We start from the raw sequence: 27,925 nt of genomic DNA, 5'->3' as shown, positions 1-27,925 counted from the left end.
TTGCACTTAATTGTTTCACTTACAGTTAAAAATAAAAAACAAACAAACAAATGCTTTAACATCACTCAGAACACTGAGATGTTTGATGAAGTCTGTAATTTTAAAGAGCTGTCTTGTAAGAAATAAAAATGTGTTTCATTTAAACGGCCATTTGTAGTGTAGATGTTTCAAACTGTGCTGTGTGTCAATAATAGATTAAGTTCAATTTTTCAAAATAATTTATGGCTAAATGTCATAATGCTTGACTTGTAAAACACGACATAACTGAATTGAAAATTCGTTTCGTTACCATTGGTAGCAGTAGCATTTGTTATGCATTTGCTGTGTATTGGATCGGACACTTAGGTTACGTGAAGGCAACAATATGTAAACTTTATTGAGAAAGTAACAGGGAGCGGCGGGAGTCCGAGGCTGTTTTGTTGGAAGATGTGACTTTATGCTAACGACAGCTAGTTTTGTCTAAAGGGTATTTAAAGTTTACTCAGTCATGCTTACGGACGTCTCCCATAACTCACCACAGGTGCTAACCGAGAAATTGTGCGTTAGCAGATTAGCTAGCCGAGAGACGTCACTCTGAGGCACGGCGTAAACTTTGCGCGTTCAGCGACATTTGGTGTGTTTTCGTTTACCGAACACAATTATCTGTAAATCACCGAGTCTTCACTTTTCTGGGGGGGCTCCTTATTATCCACCTCCGAACGGGAGACTCTGGCTCTGCTGTCTTTACCACTCACAAACACCCGCCATGGGGACGCGGTGGTCTCGTAGCAGCAGCAGCCAGTCTCTCCTCCCGGAGGAGCAGAGGGTAACGCGGTACACTGAACGCAGAGACTCCGATAACGACTCTTTGGATGGACTAGTCCGGCGGGAGGACATAGCCCAGTTCCCGTACGTGGAGTTCACCGGCAGAGACAGCGTAACTTGTCCGACCTGCCAAGGCACTGGACGCATACCTTCAGGTGAGTAGAAAGAGTTGATAAATCAGTAAGCGTTAGTGTCGGACATACTGACATTTAGCTAAAGTTGTGCTGGTAATTCTGAACGAGACACATTGAGTTTGTTTTGCAAGGTTTTGAAGCTCTGTGAACAAATGGAAAAATCAAGAAATTACTAGATTGTCCAGAAAACTGGTCTGCACTTATCCACTAAGAAAACACTTAAAGTAATGTTTTTAATGGAGTTTATGACCCACCGTGCATAACGCAGAACTTTGACCTCACATGAGGCCATGTGACACCAGCAATAAGAAACGTGGGCGCAAACACTAGTTTAGAAGATGCTGAAAATGTACATTCGTACAGATATGAAGGGGCACAGCTGTACAATTATGAGCCTGTCAGACATCAGAGAGGCCAGGGGGTGATGTCGGCATTTAAGTGCCATTTATTGAGTTTTTGTTTTCTCTCACCATCCCTGATCCTCCCGTATGGAAAAACTGCTCTAGAAGGTGAAAGTGAAAGAGCTGCATGTACAGAAACAACCGCATGAGTTGTTGTAATCACACATTCCTGACTTCTAAATTCCAAATCTGGAATATCTTCAGAAGCATAATCACCTTGTCCATCACAGAGGCAGGAGTCCCATTGTTTGCTTGGCTAATGTCTGAGGATGATGGTCTATGAGATGTACCTCATACATCTGGTACTTTTTTGTCCATAGTACTCCCAGAGCAGATTAATGTAAGTAATGACATATAGCTATGCATGGTTCCCTGTGCTCAACATAAAATAACTTGGTACTATGCTGTATGTTTTATACAATTTTGTGTCTCACCTAAGAAAATGTGTTAGAGTAATGATTAGATTCATGAAGAGCTGCACCAGTGAATCTGTTAAACAGAAGCTATTATTTTAAGTTGGGGGTTCGTTTGCTTAGCTGTAAAAGGCTGACGGGGTATTGTCATCACCCTGCCAAGTGGGCGGGCAGGCAGGATGTATGGACAAGTTTGTGAATGCAATAACGCACAAATGAGGGGAAGTAGGAGCTTCAAATTCAAATACCATTTGTGTTTCTACTAAGATGTCAGATGAGTTTGAATCTCAGTGACCTCAACATTAGGGTCAGAGTAAGTTTTCTGTATGTAAACAAGGTGACACAGGATCTTGAACTTGATACCACAGGTGTGTTACCTGGGAGGCGGAGGGGTAGCACTTTTAGCTGATGTCCTGTGTTTAATTTCTCCGTCTTTGTCGTGTTTCCAAAAAAACAGTTTTAATGGGAAATGCTAAACATCATTTTTCTTCTTGCTCTGCAGAACAAGTGAATGAACTGGTTGCACTGATCCCGTACAATGACCAAAGACTGCAACCCCAAAGAACGTGAGTAACTGCAGCACACTGATGTGTTCCTGTGTCTGTTCCCTCTGGACGTGTGGGTCTCTCACTCTGTCTGAGGTGATGTAGGAGGTGAGTGCATTGTCTGGAGAGAACCTTCCCTCTCTGTGTCGTAGGAAGCTCTACGTGGTCCTGTCAGTTGTGCTCTGCCTGCTGGCCTCTTCGCTTGTTGCCTTCTTCCTTTTCCCACGTCCAGTGGTTGTGGTGGACGGAGGGATCCGCTCGGTGACGGTGACGTTCGACCGCAACAACACAAAGGTCCTGATGAACATGACGGTAGGTTTCATATCACAGCTTCTAATAATCTACACAAACAGCATGACAAAGCACAACTCTCAGCCTCTGCAGGCTCAGGTTTCACTTCACTAAGAACTCCTCTGTGGGATCAGCACCGATGTGTTTCCATACAAATGTGTCTGAAGTGACTAATGAGTGGAAGGACGGGTTTGCAAGCTAGCAACAATCTTCAGCTTCTGTAACGCTCTTCTTTATCACATGTGGTCAGTGGGTAAATACTTAGACAGTTTCATTATTTCAGTTCAACTTTGGGAAAGTACAGCCAGTTAAGCAACACAACGACCACAGTGAATTTGAAATGCTAATAGCGTGATTCAAGTGTTGAGTCTTGGCTTGAATTCAGCTGCTACAACTAAAACATCACATTAACACCTTAGGAGTCATTTTTTGTCTGTTTTCACTTGCTCAGCATTAACCAGACAAATGAGTCTGGCAGTTTCATGGCTAGAAGAGCCCTGCTTTCTTATTATTCCACAACAAGTTAATGTAAACAGTGGTCAGGAGATGAATCCGAGTGTTGAATTAGCATTTGTTTGCTGTTCAGAGCCTGATATCTCGCAGTCTGAAGTCCAAGGAGGTGTGGCAGGAAATGATGATGCTGATAGAAAACAGACTGTATCAGGAAGATGACAGATGTTCTTTTAAAAAGCAAACAAAACACAATGAAGTGGTGAAATGTATTATGTTACCCTGCCTGGTTGCTTTAGAGTCTGTGGAAATAGAGGAATTGTCTAACAAGCACTTGGTACTTTGATTGCATGTTGATCGGAGCCTTTCAGATTCACTGTGGTGCTGTACAGAGGCAAAGCTTGAATAAGTGTCCAAAAACATCTGGACATTTATCTTTTGTAAATATAGACACACAAACAAGATAAAAAAAAAAAAACCTCCCCAAAAAACCCAAAACTGTAACAAAAAACATCAAACGTCACAGATGACAGCTAAACACATTTTAGTGCTTTCTCGTGTTGTTTTGTAAAGAAGGGAAAAGATTCCATTCTTTTTTTGACCTGGAGGAGCTCCACTTTATAAAACCAAATAAATATTTAGTGTGCAAAAATGACTTTGACAAGAAGGGTTTGATTTCATCTACTAAATGTGTATGCTCCCTTGTGCTGCCAAAACAGCCCTGAGCACTTGAGGCATGAACTCCATTTGACCCCTGAAGGTGTGCTGTGGTATCTGACACCAAGATGTTAGCATCAGACCCTCTAAGTCCTGTAAGCTGTAAGGTGGGGCCTCCTTGTTTATCCAGCACATCCCACAGGTGCTCTATTGGAATGAGATCTGGGGAATTTGGAGGCCCAGTCAACACCCCAGGTTCATCGCTGTGCTCCTGGAATGAGTCTTGTGGTGCATTATCCTGCTGAAAGAGGCCAAAGCCATCAGGGAACATGGTTTCCATGAGAGGAAGCACATGATGTGCAACAATGATTAGGTAGTTGGTATGTGTCAAAGTAACATCCACATGGATTCAGGACCAAAGGATTCCCAGCAGAACATGGCCCATGGCTGCCTCTCCTGGCTTGTCTTCTTCCCATAATGCATCCTTGTAGCAGGTGTTACCGAGTTTAAGCGATAGAAACGCAGTACCAACCGTTAGTGTGATTCATCAGACCAGCCTCCTTCTTCCATTGCTCCATGGTCCAGTTCTTATATTTGCATATGCATTGTTGTGCTTTTGCTGGTGGTTATGGGCAACCTGACTGCTCTGCAGCTGTTCAGCCTCATTCACAACAAACTGTGATGAACCTTATATTTTCACAACTTTTCTTTCAGAACAAACAGTAACTTATGTTTTTTTTTGTTTTTTTGGGGAAATTTAAGCTACAGTAGCTCATCTGTTGGGTCAGACCACAAAGACCAGCCATGGATCTGTGCCCATGATTCCTGGTTCTCTATTGTTTCCTCCCTTGAACCACTTTTGATAGATACTGACCGCTGCAGACTCAGAACAGCTCACAAGAGCTGCTTTTGTTTTGGGGATGCTCTGACCGGGTCATCTAGCGATCACAGCTTGATCCCTGTTAAACTCGCTCAAATCCTTACACTTGTCATTTTTCCTGCTTCTAACTCATCAACTTTGAGGACAAAATGTTCACTTGCTCCCTAATATATCACACCCACTAACAGGTGCCACGATGAAGAGATAATCAGTGCTATTCACTCCACCTGAGAGTGGTCATAATATTATACCTGATCAGTATACACATTTGCTTTCCTTGTTTTTGACAGAAGAGCAAATCCTGCGCTCTTGAATACATACGAGATCTTAGAATGAATGGTTGAGGTTAATTCAGAGTCGTACTTTGCTATGTGACTATCTTCATGTAAAAGTTGAGCGTGTGAATGACAAAATGTTGTCTCCCTCATCACGATAGTGGTTCTAAACCATCTGAGGATGTGAAACAATCGTCAGGTTTCATTTAAGCTGTGCACTGTGTAAGAGCTGCTTCACTAGTCTAGTTCAGATCTGCACTTTAGTGCACTGAAGCACTCTGCAGGCCACGCTTCCTTTATGAAACCGCAAAACGTGGCAACAGCGTTGACATTTTTTAGGATTTAGTTTAGAAAACATGTTGATGTTGCTGCTTTTGCCACTTTCTGCTTGTGTAGTAAATGGATGTTGATAATAATAATAGCTTCTGCCATCTGAGTGTCTTTTGATGAAACTTAACTAGAAGTGTCAAAAACAGGCTGTGTTGTAGGTGCTGTCTTTTTATTCCTCTGTGTGTCTTTTGTTCTTTATTTTACTCAGAGCACGCTCAACTTCAGCAACCCCAACTTCTTCTCGGTGCATGTGCAGAGCATCAGCTCCCAGGTCCTCTACATGAAGTCGGTGATCGGGACTGAGCTGCTCCACAACGTCACCACAGTGCTGCCACTCAGCGCGTGTCAGGTACAGGATTTCAGCCACTCAAAGTACAATCAATCAAGATGCTTGTCTCCTTTGCTGTTTTACACAATTTTAATGTTTCCGCTCCATCGATGCTGATACATTATCACTACTGCTGTCAGTGTTCCTTTCCATATAAGCCATATCACTCTTATGGCTATTTTTAAGCAATTTGCAAGCTCCCCTATTAGTGTTGTTGGTTTTTTGTGTGGGTGTGTGGCAGCTGGTGCCAACAGCTGTGCTAATCTCCCCACAGCTGAAAATAGTAACCATAAACATGACAGAACTAATAATCAGTGGTTGTCAGGACCGCTCACTCTAACTTCATAGCAGGTAAGGTGAAGTTAACTAAGTTAGAGGGGGATACATACAAACGCCCCTGCACGCTTGTGTCAGGCTTACAAACAAGTGGCACACTGAATATCGACAGCAGATCAGAGCACAGCAGCCGCAGCATGATTCATTCATCACACTTCTGTGGTTGTGTACAGCTACAACAGGATGCTGGATGGCAGCTTATTTAAGCATTCAATCACACAAGCAGTTTGATAATTAGGACTGTTTTTTGGCCTTTGATTTACAGTGAGATCAATAAGAACATTTCTAACTCCACCCTTGGCTGTCTTCATGGCATCGTGGCCTGGGCCTGTTCACCGTATGTTGTTGTGTGTCAGCTCGAGTGGAGCGGCCGCAGCTGCACATATCCACCTCACGCTGAAGTGCTTCTCACAGTACACTTGTTAGTAGCCCAGAATTTTTCTTGTATCATTTCCCCACATGTGATCGAGAACAGGTCTGCCTCAGTAAACCAGGCGCTGTACCAAAGCAGTCAAACTCCTTGTGCTAAAGAACTGAATGATTAAAATCTGAAGAGACGACTGATACTATTCCTCTAACACACAGCCTGAGGATGGCTTCAACCAGCATTTGTCACACTGGATGTGCTGGTCACTGAATAAGCCATTTGGCACTGGCAGAGAAGATTTGGCCAGTTTTTCACACAGCCCACATACTCAGCTCTGCTGCTTCAGTACAGCGCTGTGGCTCAATGAAGCAGCAGATCTTTAGCTAAAAGTAAACGCCAGATAAAATCACCATTTCCTCTTTTTTTTTGGGTAATGTTTGTTGTTATCTACCCAGCATTTACAGGAAATCAGTGTTTTTGTTTTGTTTTCCCCTCTTGTTTTAACAACCTTCTGTCTGCAGATCACCTCAGCTGAAGCAGTAAACAAAGCTCAAAGAGTTGCTGTGGTTGCTTCATTCTGTAGTTTCACTGCTGATAATGGCCTGAATTGTCTTCCTGTGCTGCTCTTGAAATACTTCTGTTGTTGGTGTGACGTATTGTGTCAATCTTCTGCAGGTGAACTACACTGTCAGCGTGGAGATCGGCAGTAACGCTCCGTACGTCTAGTAAGTGTCTGCGCCTGAGCTTATAGAGGAAATTAAGCTTCTTTGCAAACCTACACATGAATTCCAGTTCAGTAATCTGAGCCTTTGTGTTTTGTTTTTTCAGTACGTTATGCACCATGTCCAGCATCAAGGTTCACAACATTCTCGTACTCATGCAGTAAGTGTCCTTACCCCGACAGATATCTTTATCTTCATTTTACTTTGTTACTTCTGTCTTTTATCTTAACACTTGCAGCAGAAAAATCACTGTGATGTCTAATAGACTATGTGCACGTTAGCATATGCTACTTCCGGTGCGGAAACTCCTGTGGGGAGCTTTGTTTCCGGTGTCCTATTCGCGCCTTGTTTACAGTCCAAAACAAGTTAAGCAAATGAATGAATCAAGCGGCGATTTACATTTCTATAGATGTCTTTGGCATTTACCCAATATATCTGTAAATGATGTTCATCGACTTGTCTATATTTTTTCCCCGCGCCTCAGGGCAAAAGAGAAAAGGGATTCAACTATTATATTTCTCAGCTGTCCCTTGTTTATCGCGGGTGTTATGTTCTAAAAATAACCAGCGATAGGTGAAATCAAGTAGCCAATTTTATTTTTTGACGGTGCAAAATGTTTCGTCGACATACAGCACTGCACTTCAGAGTCACACTGCTAGCGATCGATGCAGCGATTCTGTACTGTACAGGAGAGACGTCACGGAGGAGATCGTCTGCAGCGATCAGGACGCAGGACACAATGTGACGTAAAAAAAAATAAGAAAAAAAAATAAGCATGCAAACTTGCACTAAAAAAATCTGCGAAACAGCAGGTGAAAGGTGAACCGCGTTATAGCGAGGGACCACTGTAATTTTGAAGGTAAGTCACAACATACCCTTCGTAAATACTAATGTATAGAAACCGTTACCAGCAATCATTCATTTTTTGTGTGCCTTTTTTTCACGGTTTGTTAACATGCTGTGTAGGTGTGTACTTGAATAGCTGATATTGACATAACGGGGGAAACATCTGGTTTGACTATTCTTCACCTGTAGTTTGAATGCTGAACATTTTGCCTGTTTAAATCATAATAACTATACAGAGATGTGCTTCTGAATGTGGACGATGTGTCTTCTGCTGCAGTAATGCAGTTCTGCTTGTGTTGAGTGATGTAAACAACTGATCGATCTAAACTCTTTAAACGTCAAAATCGATCATTAGATTTTTTTATGACACAACAGTGGTGAGTGTTCCCACCTTCTCCTCTTTGTAACTTAACATGATCTTTCCGTTTTTGAGTTTTGGACATGATTTTGGAGTATATCCTCGCAGTAGCGATTGATCGCAAAGTGAAGCTACCGGAAATGTACACCCCTACATCTGGTCTCAAACCAGGAAGTTAGCATTTTCTCGTGCACAGGGTCTATATGGTCATATGAAGCAGCATGCGGGGGCAGCCAATCAGAATAAGTTGGTCTAAAAGGGGGAGGAGCTAAAATGGCTTGTTTCAGAGAGTGGATGATCTGATGAGCTGTGCCAAAGGCCCACATAAATAAGGACGTTTTAATGAATCAAGAGTGAAGGAGAAAGAGTGCATCATGGGAAGCCCCCAGCAGCCTAGGGAGGGTTCAGGGTCACCTGATCCATCAGGAACTATATATTTAGAGGATTCAGGATTTATACATCGGGGAAACCAAACAACCTCTGGCGAAGCAGATGGCACAACACAGAAGAGCTACCTCGTCAGGCCAGGACTCTGCAGTCTATTTACACCTACAGGGCAGTGGACACTCTTTCAATGATGAGGATGTGCACATCCTGGACAGGGAGGAACGCTGGTTTGAGTGCGGAGTCAAGGAGGCCATTTACGTGAAAAGGGAAAGACCATCTCTAAATTGAGGAGGGGGCCTAAGGGTACATCTTTCACCATCTTACAATGCTGTGATTGCAGCCATTCCCCAACTCTCTGTGAATGGTACTCATGGCCACTGATCAGTGGTTATTGATCAATGGTCATGAGAATTTGCATAATTAAGATTAAGGAACTGACCTCCCAGCCCATTGTTCCTTCAGTGGGCTGGTTTCAGTCATTATGCAAATGTACTGTTTATAAGAGTGGGGAAACCTGCAGTCAGCTGAGACTGAAGAAGTCACTTGGATGAGTGATCAAACGTTTCTCCCACTGAAAGTGCGACGTCCAGATGAATCAACTTTTGGAGATTTACTTACCTGGATGATTGAGCATGCATCAAGACGTTTTAAGCCTAGTCTTACAAGTACAGAGGGCGTCTGCCTCGTGAATCAAAAATGGGAGTTGGTTTCATAGAAGAGGGGCTTGAAAGAAATCACTGAGCTGAACCAGATTTACAGGATTTAAAATCAGGGACAGCACCTATTGCTGTCTGCATGCGCTAGCACATGTGATCAAACTTTTGTCGTGCCGTGCAGTTTGTCAGGGCGAGAACGGCGAGCATAATGGCCCCATAACAGTTATTAAGGGTCAGTTTGAAGCTTCCTGTCTTCAGCTCTCACTGGTTCTGTCTTGTAGCCAGTGGCTTCTGCACGAGTAGTGTAAACACAGCCTTAGATAAGAGATGCTGTTAACATATAAACCACATTGTCAGGGTGAGGTACTTTGGGGAAACTGGGTAACCCACTGCTTTTTCTTTCTTTTCCCAAACCCTTTAATTCTTGTTTTGCAGTCTAGAGAGAAGTCATTTGTGCAGGTGCAGTTTCGTGCCCTGTGGTTCTCGATATCACACTTACAGAGCTGTGAGAAATCATTACTGTGGCAACGTGCTTTTCTTCTGTGAGCAATTAACTGGTTGAGATGTGACAGCAACATGGTAAACAGCCTGATTCTTACATCTCTGTCCTCTCCTGTTTTCAGAACCTCAGTGAAAACCTCGTACATGGTGCGAACGTCCCAGAACAGCCTGGAGGCCTATCGCTACATCGACTGCGGCTCCAACACCACGTACCAGCAGCCGGAGAATTACAAGATCCACTCCTCTGGTGACACAACGGCCCTATCCCTCCGTCACTCACTTCCGTGAGGGGCGCAGATCTGGGACTACAAGGACTGTGTTAGTGTACACTGCAGGATGGACTAACAGCTCGGCAGCAGGGAAATGCTTAATATCGTCTCATTTTCTACACTTGCTAAAAAGAGCCGACATTGACCCGCTGTTATCTCGTGCTCATCCAGGATTTGGCTGTATCTCGGAAAACAAGGGCTCTGACAAGGGAATGTTGTTCTAGCCATCAACAGATAAAGGGTCTTTGATGGACTTGTGAAATGTGGAATTATGGCCTGTAATGTCAAGCTCAGCACTGTGTTTGTGAAATGTTCTTGCCTGACTTCCTGTCCAAGTCCAGAGAGCAGTTTTGCTGTTTCAGAGCAACACGAGTCTGAGTGGAGAACTGAATGAGTCACTAGCAGCGAGCACTCCTTGTGTTGTAAGCAGGACAAAGGTCACAGAAAGCTCTTTCTTTAAGGGAACATTCTCAGCCAGGATGCTATTCGTGTTAATTATGGCTGCAGAGCTCCCTCTCTGTGCTGCTGCTGCAATGTCATTAGAATTCAATCAAAATTCCTTAGTGTGGCTTGAATGACTGTTACACTGTGATCACTACTGACTGTTGTTGGTTTTTTTTGTTTATTTGTTTTTGGCAGCTTGAAACTGGTGTGGATTGTAGATATTTTTTAATGGTTCGATAAGTTATTGCTTGCCAAGTCTCATTTGAGCACATCTATAAGGAGAGAGGGATAACATCACATGTTTTCTTCCATTTAACTGCTTTTACTATTCACTTAGTAGAAATCTACTCACAGAATCCTTAATACAGATCCAGTTAAGCTACAAAAAGAAGTCCCACCACCATACCACATGAGTGCAATTTAAAAATGAAAAACAATGCCTTTAGATAGTGAGAGAGCTGATTATTTGCAGTGAGACATTATTTCCAGCTGAACCCACCAAGCTTTACACATGCAGATAAATCTCAGGCAGGCTCAGAGAAGACTGTTATAGAGGATTTAGAAAGTGGCCGTACCAATGCTAATAATTATAAAGGTAGTATATCCTGCTGTATACGGTTCCCTGTGATTCCCACCTCTTTGTGCAGAATAATATGCAGCGTCCCAACCAGAAGACGGCACGTCCTCTACAATCACAGCCAGGGTTGTGCAGGGAGTGACCGTCTGTGAGACCTGCAGTAATGTTCTGAGACGTCTGAGGGGCGTTTCATTCAAACATCTTCAACTGTAGTGCACACAGTAGATTTAAAAAGGCTGCAGGTATTTGGGCATCAACAAAATCTTCAGCCGCCTTAATATAAAACTGATGTTAGGATTCGAGTTACAGGTGTTCTTTAATGGGTTAATTGGTCAAACTTTGCAATAGAATCTTGCTGTGTGAAATTAGTGTTTTGTTGAAAATTGGTCTTAACAATTAGGATTTGCAGCTGCACTCAGCGTTTACCCTGCTTCTGCCAGACTGACTGTAATAGCGTCACATGCATTTCCTTCTGGTTCGCAGCTTTTCTAACTCCTTGTGTGATGGATTTCAGCACATTCTCACGCTGCCTGGAGGCTGACTGTAACTTTGCCTTTAGACCAGCTTCAGTGTGGAAGCAGTTTGATAGATTGATTTTTACTTTAAAGGGACAAATGCTGTAAATTTCTGAAACATTTTTACCTATTTTGTTTGTGGGTTTTTTTTTTTTTTTTTTTATTGCACCAATTAACCTTTTGGTTTAAGTTATCAAAAAAAAAGAAAAGACATTAAAGGGATTTGTGAATTAATAAAATGAATAATGAATACCAATAATTGTTTTGTTCTTGCCCACCACTTACAGTGGACAGAGTACACCACGTATGAGCTACATTGCCCAACGTATTCACTCAACCATCCAAATCATTGAATTCAGGTGTTCCGGTCACTTTCTTGGGCAAAGGTATATAAAATCAAGCAGCAAGCATGCAGACTGCTTCTGCAAACACTTGTGCAGGAATGGGTCTCTCTCAGGAGCTCAGTGAATTCCAGCGTGGTACCGTGATGGGATGCCACCTGTGCAACAAGTCCAATTATGAAATTTACTCACTACTAAATATTCTACAGTCAGCTGTTAGTGGTATTATAATAAAGTGGAGGCAACTGGGAACAACAGCACCTCAGGCACAAAGTGGTAGGCCACGTAAAATGACAGCAGGGTCAGCTGATGCTGAGGCACATACTGGGCAGGGGCCACCTGCTTTCTGCAGACTCAATCACTACAGACCTCCAAATTTCATGTGGCCTTCAGAATAGCTCAGGAATAGTGTACAGATAGCTTCATGGAGTGGGTTTCCATGGCCAAGCAGCAAGGCAAAGCGTCGGATGCAGTGATGTAAAGCACTCCGCCACTGGACTCCAGAACAGTGGAATTGTTTTCTCTGAAGAGATGACTCACACTTCTCCATCTGGCAATCTGATGGACTGGTCTGGGTTTGGTTGCCAGGGGAACAGTACTGGTCTGACTGCACCGTGCCGGGTGTAAAGTCTGGTGTTGTGGGGTTGTATTTTAGGAGCTGCGCTTGAGCCCCTTATTCCAGTGAAAGGAACTCTTATTGGTCAGCATACCAAGACATTTTGGACAATGCCACATGGGAACAGTTTGGGGAGTCCGCTGCCTGTTCCAACATGACTGCACACCAGTGCAGTGCAGTAAGCACAAAAACCCCCCAAAAAAACCCACAGATGAGTGAGTTGGTGTGGAGGAACGTGACTGGCCTGCACAGAGTCCTGACCTCAACCTGAGTGAATCCCTTTGGGATGAATTAGAGTGGAAACTGCAAACCACATCAACAGTGTCTGACTCACAAATGGACTTCTGGAAGAATGGTCAGAAATTCCTAAATGTTGTGGAAAGCCTTCCCAGAAGTGTTGAAGCCCAGATCTAAGCGCTGCCTGTTGGTCCCACAGATCAACACTGGGTGTCCAACGTGATTGGGCCCCTGAAATCCTGGAAATGTTGGGCCAATATCATATTACATCTGCTCATGGGAATAATCTTGAGTACAGCAGTCATGACTGAAATAACGAGTGACACAAGGAGAGTTCGGGTACCACATCACTTCAGTTTAATTCTATTCTTCATCTTCTTCCATATAAAAAGAGCGTAATAACCTTTCCAGACAAACATGTTTCTGTTTTATATCTTATACACTGTCCTATAGCTGCATGTGAAAATATATTACTACATAATAGATCAACAGACCACAATATATTATCGCTGTAATACAAGTAGTGTTTTTTTCCTCTACCAAACAAGGCAACACACTAAATAAATGCATAGTAAAAATAAAAGAAGCAATAAGTACAAAAATATAACTGATAAAAAGCTTATTAATACAGGAGTGCTTCATCTTTGGTTAAGTACATCTTTCTTTAGGTCACTGTCTTATGTGTGTGTGTCTTCTCTTTGTTACATATTTGTGTGAATAACTTTTATACTGCCTTTGGTCATGACATGAAGCAGTTGGAGGGGTGGGGGACAACCCCCCCCCCAAAAAAAACCTAAAAGTAAAAAACCCAGCAAGCATTTCACGGCAATGGTGTGCTTATATCCTATACGTCCTCCCACAACTAGCTTTTTCCCCTTTTCACATACAAGTCTTTAACAGTGGACGTAACAATACCTGCCCGCATATTTACCTGAACACTCTCAACGCACACACACACGCCTCTCCCTAACACATACACTTGTTAAAAGGTAAAAAACCTCACATTCCTTTTTCCTTTCATTAGTTATTCCTCTGTCTGCTTTACTAGAAGTGTATGAGTGGAAAACAAAACGAAAAACAAAAACCCACGATTGTCAATTTCTGATTACACTGATAAACGAGCTACTGAAGGCAGGCGTGACTGTAAATGTGCTGTACATACATGTGAACACCTGAACATCTCAAAGATACAGAGAGTAAATTACATCATCAGGGCTTTGGTCATGGTTTAACAAAGAAAAAAATACATGCTTTTGTATCAGTACAAAATATGAACACCAGTCATTTTTAAAGGAAATCATTATATTTGAATGGTGACCTTCCTTAAGCTTTTACAGCCTATACTGGTGCAAGCACGCATCGTCTTTGTAACTGCTACCACAAAGCCGTTTGCAGCACTTCAGCGCTGTCACTGGTTTACTGGAAACTGGCAGGACTGAGGTCATAAAAGCTCTGCTTAACCATTAAAACGGGCCTGGACCAACAAAGACATTCTGACAGGGTTCAGTGAGCCTGGATACCCACAGTCATGAAGCTCATTATCAGCCAGCTCAGCTAAATCTGGTTTCCCGTCTATTCATCATAGAGCAGGAAAGGAGAGGCCAATTACAAGCCAGTTATAAAATGGTTTGTATCCATGTGTATTTCTGCAATTATCAAGGCTAAATGGCAAAAAAAAGTCTTTAGATGGTATTCAACCATGGAGGACTTCATGGCAACATAAAGGAAACAGTGAGACCTCCCCTAACATAAAACAAATAATTTGATTAGTACAATGGAATAAGATGCTCTTATGAAAGCCTTGAGAACCTATTAATGCTCCTTAATGAAACCGAGGTACCATAGATTGTATTAAAAAAAAGAGGACTTGGACAATCCAGATGGACTTTAAACTTGTATTCTCTCTCATGGCCAGTAGGGGGCGAACATCAGATTCAAATATACAACTCTTAGAGAAACCGACCCTTCCTCTGCCTTGATTCAAGAGCTCAGTGAACGTTCAACAGAGTTTCTTTTGTCCTATCACCCCCAACTGGTCGCAGCAGACGGCTGCCCCTCTCTGAACCTGGTTCTGCCGGAGGTTTCTTCCTGTTAAAAGTGAATTTTTCCTTCCCACTGTTGCCAAGTTGCTGCCTCACAGGGTTGGTTTGATTGTTGGGTTTCCTCTGAATTATTGTAGGCTCTTTACCATATAACGCGCCTTGAGGTGACTGCTGTTGTGATTTGGTACAGAATTGAAATTCCCTTACAGGTTTGTGATATCAGTTGGAAATTTTAGCTCTCCTGCAATAATTTTCATTTTGTAAATTACGGTACTATTTAGAGTGAAACAGGTGATAAAGCAGGGCATACTTTTCTGGGCTCAGTCTTATGACTGAGAAGTAATAAGCCTATGGACGTGGAGTATCCTCTGTCCTCTTATCCAAGTATTGTCTAAATGAGGCTTCACAACACTAGTCCTCTCACCTCAAGGTCCATATATGGGATACAAAAGACAAATGTGACCCAGGGCCTCTGGACTCTGGAGCCCTGTTTCGGCTGCTTCTGTGTAGGTCAAATAGGCCACTTGTAGCTACAAAAAACCTAAGACAGGTAAAAGTGAGCCGACTTTGTGATAGTGCAAACCTAAAGGTAGCTTGCTTCGTGATAGCAGCCCTTGGTAGATGCTTGTTTGCTTTGTTGGAAAGCCATTTCCTCTGAAGCCTCCTCAAACTTGGAGTTGTGACACTGTACATCATGGCTTGTAAAAGAAACAAATAAACAACCAGAAGGGATCTCACACTGATTTTAAGTTGGCTTTAAACACTCAACAACATTCCTCATCACAAAGGCACAGAGTCATAAATAGGGATGGGTATCGTAACCCGGTTCTTGTTGAGAACCGGTTCCCACTGTTTCAATTCCTTGGAATTGTTTGCCATTTTTGCAAACGATTCCTTTATCGATTCCAGTCGTCCCGAAGGACGTCACCACGTTGCGGAGCGTCATTTAGCTGGCAGGAAACACGGCGGCTCAAACGCTCAAAAGTTTGATTATACTTTACGAGAACGGATGACAACAGGGCAACTTGCAATACTTGCAAAGTAGATATTTCATTTAAGGGAGGAAACACTATGAATATACAAAAGCATTTGCTCACAAAACACGCGATGACCTTAAATGAATGTCGTGTTTTTAATTCCGCTCCGGACTCGTGAATCTCAACCCAGCAGCAGCAGTAACGTTTGCACGTCCTCTCCCGTTAATGCGGCAGGTAAATAATCAACTAACAGTGCATATTATGTTAGCGCGATCTGCCTTATTACAAAACCTGCCATTACTGTGCGTTTAGTGACCATGATGAGACAGACAGACAGAGTCTGGCTCAGATGCTGGTAGTTCTCGCTGCAGTCTACCGGTAGCGTCTCCTTTCAGGCCAGGATAGTCACTGCTCGGTGACATTCGTCTAAGTTTGTGGTAAAAGGCTGCCACAGCAGATGCCCCGATTTTCGGTAAGTGAATGTGTTTAATTGTAGGCAGGGACATTACTGGATATTCTTGTGTAATTGCTACAGAATAATTTATGTTACACTTTGTTATTGCTACAGAAGAATATTTATTTTATTATTTTACATTTACATTTTTTTTCCTGGGGACCCTGTGACACCCCATTGAAGAGCTGCAGGCTGTGGATCTCTTAAGAGCTCACTGTTGGGTTTGTAAGGCCACGTTACTCCTAAATTTCTACCTTGTTCAAAGAGAAGATATAAAACAAAGTTCTAAGCTAATCGACCTTAGTGTTCTCCTTTTTTAAAAAGAATCGATAAGAGAATTGATAAAGAATCGAATCGTTAAACAGAATCGAAAATGGAATCGGAGTCGTGAAAATCTTATCAATACCCATCCCTAGTCATAAATGAACAGTAACGGCCTTGGCAGGGTGACTGTATATGTTGCCCATGCCTCTTTCTCAGAGTGTTTTCCTCTCTTTGTCTCCCTCTATCGGCGCTGAGACAGCATGACCTTGTTGATGAAGTTGACGATGGCAGAAGCAGGTTGGTCGGGGTCCAACTCAGCAAATAAGTGGCAGACGTTCTCTGCCGTGCTGCCGGGCTTCTTAGCGACAAAACCAAACACCCTGAGATGGGAAGGGTGGAGAAAAAAAGAGAGGATGTGAAAAAAGGAAGAGACAACAAAAAGAGAAGCAAAGGCAATCACACAAAGACTCTTGAGTTTGTCCAGTCTGTGACAGCCTACTGCGTAAAACTACCATGAAACAATTAGTGTAACGTATGGCGTGATCATGTAGGACTTATAATTTACTAATTAAATCATCAAAAGTTTGCAGGATAAATTTTGCCAAGATGCACACACAGTTTGATGCCATGCAGCGGCATACACACGTCTATACTTCCTGTCAGCCTTTAAAACACAAACAGAGCACTTACTTAACAGTTGTGTTGTCTGAGTTAGTCCACCTAAATCCAAGAGACAGACAAAGAGAGAGAGACAGAAGACTCAGGCGTGCACATTCACACAGGCAGAGCTGCCAAACAAGCTGATGCATCCGCAGCCTCGGCCGCAGTCCGCATGCTCGCGTCTCTCGTGGACGCTCACGCACATTCATTAGCCCCACACGGGTACAGACTCACGCGAGGACTCAAGGCAACGAATGCAATGAATGATCATGATGCAGTGATCTGTTCATTAGCGACAGTACTAACTAAGGCTACAAGACACAAAGATGTCTTTTTCTTCTGAGTTTCCCACCTCCTGTCCTTTGGATCGATGCTGCTGAAGGTCACACTGTTCACTGCGTAATGTCTCCTGAAGAAAACTCTGGAAGAAGACAGACGTGTAAAGAAGTGCCAAAATTAATGTAAATAGTTTTCTAAAAATAAGAATCCAGGGGGGAATCTCTTACCTGCGCTGGTTGTCGGTCAGCGTGATACCCTGTGATGTCACTTTGAACTGGACGACTGTGGCAGCAGGACGCGGGCTACGACCCAATGTGGCATCTGTTGCCTTGGCAATGGCCTGGGGGCCCGTCAGGGACTCTGTTTCCACAGAGTTCAGATAGAGGACGTTACAGGCTGAGGGAAGAAGGACAGAGAGGTCAGCGTGTTGACCACAGACTTTATACGAACAATGGACGTATAGAAGACATCGTGACATCACTGGTTTATGGAAATGCATTTTGAAACCTGTCCCTTAGCTTCACAGCCATCACCGCCTGCTCGTTTCTGGAGTAAAGTCGGGCATTTTAACATGGCAGACTTTTGGAAGCACACTCAAGTGTCCATTCAAGGAACAGCAATTAAATCCAGGAATAATATGATTGTAAAACATACATGATTATAGCCAATATGCTAATGAGAAAACGAAGGTTTTGTTGTGAATCAGTTCCAAAGATGAGGCGCAGCACAGTTAAAGGCTCTGACACCCGTGGTCTTAAATCTGAAGCGAGGAGCAGTGAGAAGAGCAGCTGAAGCTGAGCAGAAGGAGTGTAAGGATGAAGGAGGTCTGAAAGGTATGGCAGTGCCAAGTCACTGAGACATTTGAAAACGAGAAGCAAAATCTTCTTTTGGATCCATTGAGGAATGGGGACCCAACACTGGATGAAAATGGGTGGTAATGTCACTTTTATTGCCACTGAATTTGAACCATCATCCTAGTGGTGATGCCCTGTAGGCAGGAGGTGAGGATAGTAAGGGGAAAACAAGTTCTGGGTTTTATAGACCAATACAGTTGTGTGTCATCTGCATAAAAATGAAACTGTAAACCAAAGTGATGTAAGATATTTCTGAGAGGATGAGTTATAAATAGCAGGGGTCCCAGCACTGATCCCTGTGTGACTCAGGCTGATGGAGAGTGAACAGTCTAGCCTTGAACAAACTGTAAACCACTGAAGGGCTGCGTCACTAAATCCAGTGTTAGCCAGTCGTTCTAACAGAAGACGACACGATGTGGTGTCAAAAGCATCTCTGAGGTAAAGGAGGATGCTGAGAAGGCCAGCATCAGATATGAGGAGGTCGTTTAAGAGCTGTTTCAGTACTCAGCTCAGAGGCTGTTATTAACTAAGCAGGGCTGGAGTTGAGATGTTACAGTGGGTTCGAGAAGAATTCAGCTGAAAATGGATGTTGGAAATATTACTGGAGAATAAATTCTGGAATACTGCACACTGTGTCATGGAGGCGAGATGAGAAGTAGTTTCTGTGGGCTTGAATAGCTTGTGTACAGTTTGAGTAATATGATGATTCGGCAGCATGCAGAGCATTCTTATTGAGGAACAATGATCAAGGCGAATTTTCTTCGACAGCCGTTAGTTACTGGTCGACTGTTTGGCACTTCCTCTTTGGCTTCCTCTTTTTTTAAACCGGACAGAAGTGCTTGCATTTTCTCTGGTGCATCTATTCCTTGCATGTTACATCATTTCTCAGCCAGGCTTTATGTCCAGTATTGCATCAGTTTCCTATTATTTGACCTGTGCAAAGGTTTTAGAAACTGAAAACTAAAAAATGTGACGTTATAGGAAAGAAAAAAAGTACCAATTTGGTACTTATTTTGTAATCTAAAAAATAAGATTTAAACTTTAAGAGTCTTCCTTTGCACTTAACTGTTCATACATGAATACATAACACAGTGTGTTTCAGGAATAGAGAAAGAGAGAACTTACCGGCTCCCTGCTTCAGCAGGTCAGCAGCTGTGCTGATGTTACTGACTGGTTGAACCTCCTGCACCTCTCCTATGAGATCTGACAACAGACAGATAAACCATGAATTATATCTGATAGATTACAAAATACCTTGAAACACATGATTTATTTATTTGAAGGCCTGTGTGGCCTTCAAATATTCCATTACCCTTCTCAAGGATTTTAAGAGCACAGGGCAAAGAGATGGGTGTGATGGAGTGCTGGTAAACGAGTGCAGACAGACTCCCTGTGAAAAAACAGAGGAAATCATTAATAGATCTGAGACAGCAAGGTGCACAGGAATGCCCATTTCTAACTGGAAATAGATGGAATGAAACGTACCAAAGTAGGGCTCGTTCTGACAGCCTTTAATCTTCACTCCTCGAGGACTAGTTTCAATCAGAAAATGTCTCACCAGCTGCTCCAGAGGGTCGCTCACTGTAAAACCAGATTCATAAAAAGTTATAAAGGAACAAAAACAGAGCAGAGGGACAAATCTGTCAAAATGAGACATCTATGTGATGGAGGCAATCATTTTTCACCTTTGTTGCTGTGGTTGCTGACATTGGGAGGAGGTGTAACCACCTTCAGAGCCAGCCCATAGGCTCCCTGGAACGAGTTACTATCCCTGATTAGGAAAGTGCCAGGCTCCCTCTCCTTCAGTGCTGCGATTGCTGTGCCCAAGCACAGTGATAATTTAGGAAATTTACTTATGTAGGCTTTTGAAGAAAAAGAAACAAGTATGAACTAAAGAGCTTACCTTGCTCTCTAGAGATGCTGGGCTTATACCAAAACTTGGAACTATCCTGGACAAACTTCACACTGACCCTGTTTGCAGTTTCTGCCTCTACTTGGTCATTTTGGTCAGCAGGGGGTGCAATTTCCCCCACCGTGGGAGAAAACGTGACGTGGTGCTGATGCTGAGGAGCAGTGGAGGCAGGCACGTGACCCACAGCTGGCTTTACCCCATTGCTAGGTGAACCCGAATGTCCGGGCAAATGCCGCTTCTCTGGCAAGGGGGGTTGAGGGTGAGGAAGAGGGATGGAGATTGTGGTGTAGCTCGAATAGGATTGTGGGGTGTGAGGAGAGTAGCAGGGCCTCTTGTTGGTGTCCACAGCTGCACTGTGCTCCGTGCTGGCTTGGTAGTTGTGATGTGGGGGCCCGTGCGTGTGGTTTAGGTGGTTGTGGGGGTCGGACCCACTCAGCATCAACCTTCTACCCAAGGTGGCGAATCCGGGAACTGGTGCATCAGACACAGGGGAGCCGTCCATGCTGCTGGGCCCAGGCTGTGGGGATGATGGTGCAGGAGAAGATGTTGGGTTGGTGGTGCTGGTGTGTTTAGGAACCTCTGCGTGAGACTCCCTGGTCGGAGAGGATCCATTAACCAGTGCTACAGATGGTCCCACAGAGCTGGTAGCTTGGGTGTGGCTCTGAGGCTGTGACATTTCAGATGGTGGACCACCAGCTCCTGCAGGAGAAAAGGTCTGCAGTGGGCCAGTGGGATGAGGGTGTGCATCTGATATAGGCGAGGTATGGACAGGGGAAGAAGGTGTCTGGCAGTGTGCTTGGTTTGTGGTGGTTGGTGTCACAGAATCACGAGCTGAGGACATATCTGAGCTACAGTGCTGCTGTTGAGGAGCAGCTGGCGACAGGTTTGTTGGTGCAGGGCACTGATTGGTGGATTCTGTTTGTTTCGGTGAGGCTGTGTGTGACTGTGCTTCTTTGGTGTGTGGCTCCAGGCGCTCTGTGCTGCTTCTTTGCCTGTCTGGTGATTCCTGGATGACGTTAGTGTGACAGTGGGCCTCGTGAGTCTGGGGAGCCTCGTAGTCACTGATGATGTCTGTGGTTCGAATATCATACTCTCTCCTTCCTGGACTGGGGCTAAAATGGACACATGTGAGTATTATTATTAAAGACTAGCAATTTCTTCACTGTAATATCAGAGTGAACTCTCATATATTAAAAACACCTGAGCGATATACTGTATATGTAAATTAATCAAGAACAAATACAAACCCAAAGCCCCCAACATGGGCACCCTGCGTGAAATGCTTGAACAGAAGAAAATCCCCTTTTCTTTCAACAACAGTCTGTAAATTAGAGTTGGGCAGATCGATACACTGGTATTGGTAATAAATTGATACTAGGGCGTCAGGGTGATTACTTTGTTTCCATCCAGTTCAGTATGTAGGACACTGAAATGTGTTTTTTCTTTTTGGAGCATGACAAAGTAAACCTCAAACATCCACTATGAGAACTATCTGAACCTTTGTGTGTTGACTGTCACGTTTACTGTTATTTTTACCCCACATTTAACCTCCTAGGACCTGGTGTCCCCATATGTGAACATCACATCACCAGGATATTAGCGAGTGATCCCAAAAACAAGCTGCATGTTAGCTGGCACCCCCGCTCCTTCATGGCGTCTGACCGCTCTGTTCTGGGCTGTGTCTTCATCATACTTTCCCCATGAGCCATGCCACCAAATATAAATTCCAATAGAAAGAAATAAGCTTTTGACTATGGTGTTCTAATTAGACTAACATTATTTATGATTCACTGTCATAGCTACATATTTATTTCCACTACGGTTGTGAGAAACAGCTCATCCGACACTACCAAGGTTGGGTAGCAGTGGAATACCTTTCCTGTGTGCGTAGAGGACTGCTGGTGTGAACGGGAGTGGGCGATCCAGACATGTCGGATGGTGTGGAACACGCGGCATGGCCGTTTCTGTGCACCCTCTTAAAAGAACCATGGGTAATGTGATCCCTCCAGCCCACGCTTTCACCAGAACTACGGAGGCCATCTGACAGAGGATGGAAACAATGAAGCATTTTTACTAAAAATGACCTCAGTAAACAGCATCAGCTGTTACTTAGTTAATATGTTCCCAGCTGATTCTTATGCAAGTTCCCTGTAAAAACCCAGTCTGTGCTTAAGGCATGTATCAAGTTAAAACCAAATTTTCAGTGCATGCTGTTCCTCATTATTCCTACATTACTGAGTGTTTTTTTTTAATGTGACTCACCAGTGTGTGAGTCAGAGCTGTATGACTGCTGTGAGTCTGGATGGTGATGATGGTGGTTGTGGTTATGCTCTGCTGGTCCGCTGCTATGGCCGCAGTGGCCCATCACAGCGGAAGCAGGAGGCAGCGGGGATGTGGACTCGGACTGGTAGCCTGAAGCGTAGCCCCTGCTCTCAGATGGCGAGGGTTGGTAAGGTGAGCAGGGGCACACCTGACGTGGTGTCTGGTAACCGCTGCTGCTGCTGCTGTACTTCATGTCCAGGTGGGAATGAGCGTGGGACCTCGATGCCTCTGGATAAGCTGGGTGACCTGATGGCAAGGGGTCAAAGGTAAAGGCTAGAAGATCTTGGCCCTGTGGGCCATAGGAGGCTACGGTGGCTCTCCTGTGCCAATATTCAGCCTGTCTGTCCCTCTCCCACTGCAGCTCCGCCTCCCTGTCTCGCTCCCAGTGAAGGGACAGTTCTCTGCCTCGTCTCAGCCCTGGGTCCCTCTCCCAGTGGAGCTCTGACCCCCTGGGTAACTCCTCCCTCGTTCTCCTAAGCCCCACCTCCCTCTGATGAAGCTCCGCCTCTCTGTCCCAATGGAAGTTGTCGCCACGCTCCATCCTGAGGGTGTGATAGGCCACCGAGTCCTCTCTCCTCATGCTGCAGTCTCTGCAGGGACAGCCAGAGGGCGGCAGACCATCCATTAGCATGATGTCATGGTAAGTAGGGCTGGTGGCTGGTTTCTGGTGCTGGTGGGGATGGTGGTGGCTGTGAGGTGGAGGAGGGTGGTGATAGGGTGTGTACTCATCTTCCCGATAGCAAAGGCGACCTGGGGCAGACATAGGGTGGTGATGGGGGTGGTTGTGAGCATGAGGGGTAAGGTCTGCTGATGGGTAAGGACAGGTATGACGCGATGACGGAGCCTCTGAGCAGGAGCGGTGCAGGTAGTGTGGCGAGCCACTCTGACGGTCCCACACCAGATCTGGAGGTGGGAGGGACTGGTGGGAGTGGGGGCTATAGTGTTGGCACAGATCCATGTGTGATGGTGGAGCAGCGGGGTTGGGGCTAGCTGAAGGAGGAGCCCCGTGATGGCCGTTGGTACCTGGAGCCCGATCGAGGCAGTAGCCATTAGGCATGAGAAGGGTGCGGTCGCATCCTGGCTCTGCACAGCGCTGCGACCGGTAACCATCCCGGCAGGAACAAGACCGACTGAGCCTCAGCGTGCCCGTTCTCTCAGACTGAATAGAATCTCCATCATCCAAAATGGCGGTCTCTCGCTCTCCATCTCGGCTTCCCTCGATGCCGCCGAGAAGACGTTCGAGCTCCTCCCTTTCCTGTCTGGTGGGCGGCGGCGGACGATTGGACTCCTCCTGATGGTCTGGATGGATAGAAGACTGGTTCAAATGGAGGGAATGTGCTGAAAGGCCGGAGTCAGAGCCTTGGGTGATGTGGTGATCGGGCCTGTCTTCTGCAGCTACTCCCCCTGCGATGCTGCCGTTGGCTGAGGTGAGAGAACCAGAGCCTGGACCTCGCCGCTTCTTTATCTGAGCGTAGAGGCTACCATCCAGAGGACCTCTGGTGTGGGCAATATCTACGACGCAATGATAGATAAACTTAGTTTTTAATCTCACAATAAACATCAGCTACTGTTGGAGCTTTAGTAGACTTAAGTATACTTGAACTCTGTCTTAATAATGGCTAGCACCATGAGTGCTGCTGTTAAAGGCTTCTACCGCTCCACCATGACGACTATGAAGACATCGGTTACCTTCCAGGCTATCCTGGTATCGCTGGTTAAAATTTTCATAGGAATCCCAGCGAACCACGGGGTCAGCGGTGTTGTAGTCCACTGTGACAGCCGGATCATTCTTGTGGTATTCACGGCCTGAGAAGACATATATTACCGTGTAGTTCTGTTCCTCAAAATATAATCAAAACATTTTTTTCCTTTTTGTAGGAGCCTATCCCAGCACAGGGCTAACAAACAAACAACCATTCATACTCACAGTCACACCTACGGGCAATTTAGAATCACCAGTTAACTTAACCCCACCAACTGTATGTCTTTGGACTGTGGGTGGCTTGATTATTTATTATTATCCCTCCCAGAAGAAACTGTGAACTAACCTTTGATCCGCTCTGGTCCGGAGGAGAAGACAAACTCCACTGTGGCATCAGATGGGAAACGCTCATCTGGGGAGAAGGAAAAAGGATATTCCCCGCGATCAGGATAAATATTTTTGTTCCTAGCTTAAGAAATATACCCACAGTCTACAAATATACATGATGCATTGAGTTTTTCCTTTCCAGTCACCTTTCTCACTCACTATGTATTAACAGACCTCTCTGCATTGAATCATATCTGTTATTAACCTCTGTCTCTCCTCCACAGCATGTCTTTTATCCTGTCTTCCTTCTCTCACCCCAACCGGTCGCAGCAGATGGCCCCGCCCCTCCCTGAGCCTGGTTCTGCTGGAGGTTTCTTCCTGTTAAAAGGGAGTTTTTCCTTCCCACTGTCGCCAAAGTGCTTGCTCATAGGGGGTCACATGATTGTTGGGTTTTTCTCTGTATCTATGAAGCGCCTTGAGGTGACTTTTGTTGTGATTTGGCGCTATATAAATAAAGTTGAATTGAATTGAAATATCGGCGTAATCTCCACATGAGATCCAGATTCATGAAAGCATACTGGTGCTTTTGAGACATGTAGAGTATATCTGAAGGAAACAAACTGCTGCTTCAGGATATCAAACACAATAATGCGTTTCACAGATGTGTTTGGAGTTGTATTTACCCACAGTCATGTGTTCATGTGTAACGGATCGACTGCCACAGAGCTTTAAGAACATGCTTCCACACATATTCTGTCATTTCAGGAAAAAAAAACGATGCGGAAATGAAGTAATGAGCATATTCATTATGGGCTTAGGCAGCAGATAAGCACTTATTAGATATGATTCAATCTCTCTGTGGGATATTTGGTGATGTACGGTATTAGCACAGCTCACGCTCACTACCCTCTCCTCCAGCGAGCTGCTATTATATCCTCAATGTGGATTAAGCTACTACTATTGTGGGATTTATTTAACCATGACATTAAGAAGCCAAACCGCTGTGAATATATTCCCACAATGCCAATTCAAAGAGCTGCTATTATGTCAGTTAGTTGTAAGTGGTGATTATCCAACCACCACTAACAAGTCGTGCCAGAGTGACAATTTCAAAGTATCCACAGAAGCAAAATCGGGCATGTAGGGAGCTTTATCATTTGTTTCTGAATGTTTAAAGTGAGATTATTTTTATACTAAGCTAATTCCAAAAAGCTGGGATGCTGAAATCTCATAAACTCATAAAACATAGCATAAAACACACCTGGAGGAACTCTTAGCAACTAATTAGTTTAACTGGCAACATGACAGTAACATGAATGGGTATAACAAGAGCTTCTTAGAGAGGCAGTTTCTCAAAAGTAAAGCTCGAAGTGGTTCAACAATCTGAAAAGCACAAACTATGGGACTTTTTTAGAATAACGTTTCTCAACATAAAACTGAAATCCGTGTAAATGTCATCATCTACAGTACATAACATCATCAAAATGCACAGAAATGTCTGTGTGCAAGCGAAAAGGCTGGATGTACATATTGGATAACAGTGATTTTTGGGCTCTCAGCTGACACTGCATATTACTGGCTCTTTTGCTATTATCAATATAATATAATACCTGCAAATTTTCTACTTATCACTTCAGTTTCTCAAACTTTGACCCATCAGGCGGTGCTCTACACAGTGTGCACAGGCACCTGCAAGCTTAGAAGCTACCAAACACAAAACGCCAAAGAAATGTGTTCCTGATCAAATTCAGTCAAGTGAAGCCAAGCAGAACTGACTGTACAGAAATCTGTGGATCCATTTGTCACGATTTCTATTTAACATCTTCATTCTTGAATCAATAATTTTAAAATATGCCACCTAAATTTTAATAATGTGGACTGTAAAGTCGCTGAACTGAAAAACAGGCATGCAGCTACAGCAAAATGTCTTTCTTTGAGCACAAAGCAAAGAAAAGTAAGCTTCATTTTCATGTGCAGCTAGTTTTGTGGCAGAATAGGCTGCATAGTCCAGATAAACAACATCTTTTATTTTCTTTTTTCTAAAATGAAAATTCCTGAATTGTCATTTTGCTTTAATTAGCTTAAATTTTAGAGTGCATGCACTTTTACTGAACTACACATACTACACGTAGCTGTCTTAATCAAGGTTTTGAAACAGGTTCCTCTGAGTTGTTATGGTAACCTTCTTAGAACTATAATCAGAGTGCTGTATTTAAATGCTAATCATTAATAATCATTAAATTAACACCGCCAACGAATTTCCCAGAGTGGTCCAGAGTGACGCACCAGTACACGCTTCGTCCAGCTCCCCTTTGCCAAACCACAGCTGGGATCCGTGGATGGTGCAGGTGTGGAACTGCAGCCTGAACACGGTGTCTCTGTCAGCACTTTGAGCTCGCCTGTGGTAGCACTTGACCTGCAGAGGGTAGCAGAGAGTGAGGAAAAAGAGCTGCAGAATAAAGTGCATGTGGGATAATGATAGCTTGGCGCAGTAAATAAAGGGATTTGTGTTCCACATGAGTGACACCTACAACTTTGGAAATGGCGGAGCACACAAAACAAATTATGACTCCGTGTTAACAAAGGGAAAAGAAACTTTTCCAGACCAAAATGTATATTTTAGAGATTTTACCACAGTTGTTTCATGTTTGTTGAACATAAATTAAGTCATTTAGTCATAATCCCACCCCCACCCATAACTGGGGGCTTCTGGTTGTCATTTCCTTCCCATATGACTCACCATGATGTCACCCTTTAGCAGCAGTGCTGGTTCAATGGTCACACACAGTCTTCTGCCTCCAGTGCCTTGAAGATCACTGTGGACAATAAAGGGTACACAAACGAGCCTGTTACGTATCCACGGAAAGCATGGGGGTGTACATGGGGGTGTAAGGAGTGTGAAAGATCGATTGTTTACACTTGTTTTATACTACCACAATCTGTGACCATGTTCTCTCAACACTTTTAAACCTGGAAAAAGCCTTGAGGTAAAAATGAAAACATGATAGGAGGCGGAGTAAAGGAGAAGAAACGCATCCCTTTACTCCCGTCTCTTTAATTACGCTGTGATGATGCTGAAACTTCAGCGCATGAAAGAAAACATCCCAGAGCAAACAAATACATTCAGCTTATCCGGGCTATCAGTTGGCCTCACGACAGAAAGATAGACTCACTATATGCCTGAAGTGTAGACCAACTGCATGGACTGGTAGATTTTCAAGAAAGGGTAGTAACCTGGAAAGAGGAGAGAGAGATTTTAGACATGGCAGGCACTATCAGCACGAAGACAGGAATGCGCTGACTCCTTGTGGACTCGATCATCAGATTAACGTGTGTGGGTAGAGGCTGTATGTGACCGTGCATGTCATCTGCATTCAATAACACTGTCCCAGCACCTAGCCAAGAAAAACATGGCGCCGCATGTGCATTTTATCTGCGTAAGGAAGCAGAGT

General features: G+C 44.0%; 2 protein-coding genes across 7 annotated transcripts in view; one reads left to right on the top strand and one right to left on the bottom strand.

Annotated features, from left to right (window-relative positions):
* The first annotated feature begins 377 nt into the window (after window positions 1-377).
* On the top strand, window positions 378-10,062 carry LOC146610729 (transmembrane protein 106C-like). Its single transcript, XM_085344898.1, has 7 exons — window positions 378-959; window positions 2,255-2,318; window positions 2,450-2,609; window positions 5,389-5,529; window positions 6,887-6,936; window positions 7,040-7,093; window positions 9,804-10,062. The coding sequence occupies exons 1-7, from the start codon at window positions 746-748 to the stop codon at window positions 9,967-9,969; spliced, it is 849 nt and encodes a 282-aa protein (XP_085201024.1). The 5' UTR covers window positions 378-745; the 3' UTR covers window positions 9,970-10,062.
* A 2,958-nt stretch (window positions 10,063-13,020) lies between these two features.
* tns2a (tensin 2a) overlaps window positions 13,021-27,925 on the bottom strand; it is a 63,402-nt gene continuing 48,497 nt past the window's right edge. For 5 of the 6 annotated variants that reach the window (XM_085343995.1, XM_085343997.1, XM_085343999.1 and 2 more), the window contains 16 exons: window positions 27,647-27,707; window positions 27,214-27,289; window positions 26,760-26,889; window positions 24,493-24,558; window positions 24,134-24,250; window positions 22,385-23,956; window positions 21,997-22,162; window positions 20,114-21,234; window positions 19,896-20,027; window positions 19,696-19,791; window positions 19,523-19,600; window positions 19,336-19,413; window positions 17,584-17,752; window positions 17,430-17,498; window positions 17,108-17,137; window positions 13,021-16,797 (listed from right to left, as the gene is read on the bottom strand). In XM_085343995.1, coding sequence (XP_085200121.1) covers window positions 16,659-16,797; window positions 17,108-17,137; window positions 17,430-17,498; window positions 17,584-17,752; window positions 19,336-19,413; window positions 19,523-19,600; window positions 19,696-19,791; window positions 19,896-20,027; window positions 20,114-21,234; window positions 21,997-22,162; window positions 22,385-23,956; window positions 24,134-24,250; window positions 24,493-24,558; window positions 26,760-26,889; window positions 27,214-27,289; window positions 27,647-27,707 — 4,100 coding nt within the window. In that variant the 3' untranslated portion in view covers window positions 13,021-16,658. The remainder of the gene's footprint in view (window positions 16,798-17,107; window positions 17,138-17,429; window positions 17,499-17,583; window positions 17,753-19,335; window positions 19,414-19,522; window positions 19,601-19,695; window positions 19,792-19,895; window positions 20,028-20,113; window positions 21,235-21,996; window positions 22,163-22,384; window positions 23,957-24,133; window positions 24,251-24,492; window positions 24,559-26,759; window positions 26,890-27,213; window positions 27,290-27,646; window positions 27,708-27,925) is intronic. The other variant, XM_085343996.1, reaches the window with a different exon arrangement.

This window comes from Diplotaxodon limnothrissa, linkage group LG20 (assembly GCF_057381915.1).
Source record: "Diplotaxodon limnothrissa isolate DT_005_m linkage group LG20, D_limnothrissa_male_GT1.1, whole genome shotgun sequence".
NCBI classification, from domain to species: Eukaryota; Metazoa; Chordata; class Actinopteri; order Cichliformes; family Cichlidae; genus Diplotaxodon; species Diplotaxodon limnothrissa.
This window is presented reverse-complemented; position numbering and strand designations above follow the sequence as displayed.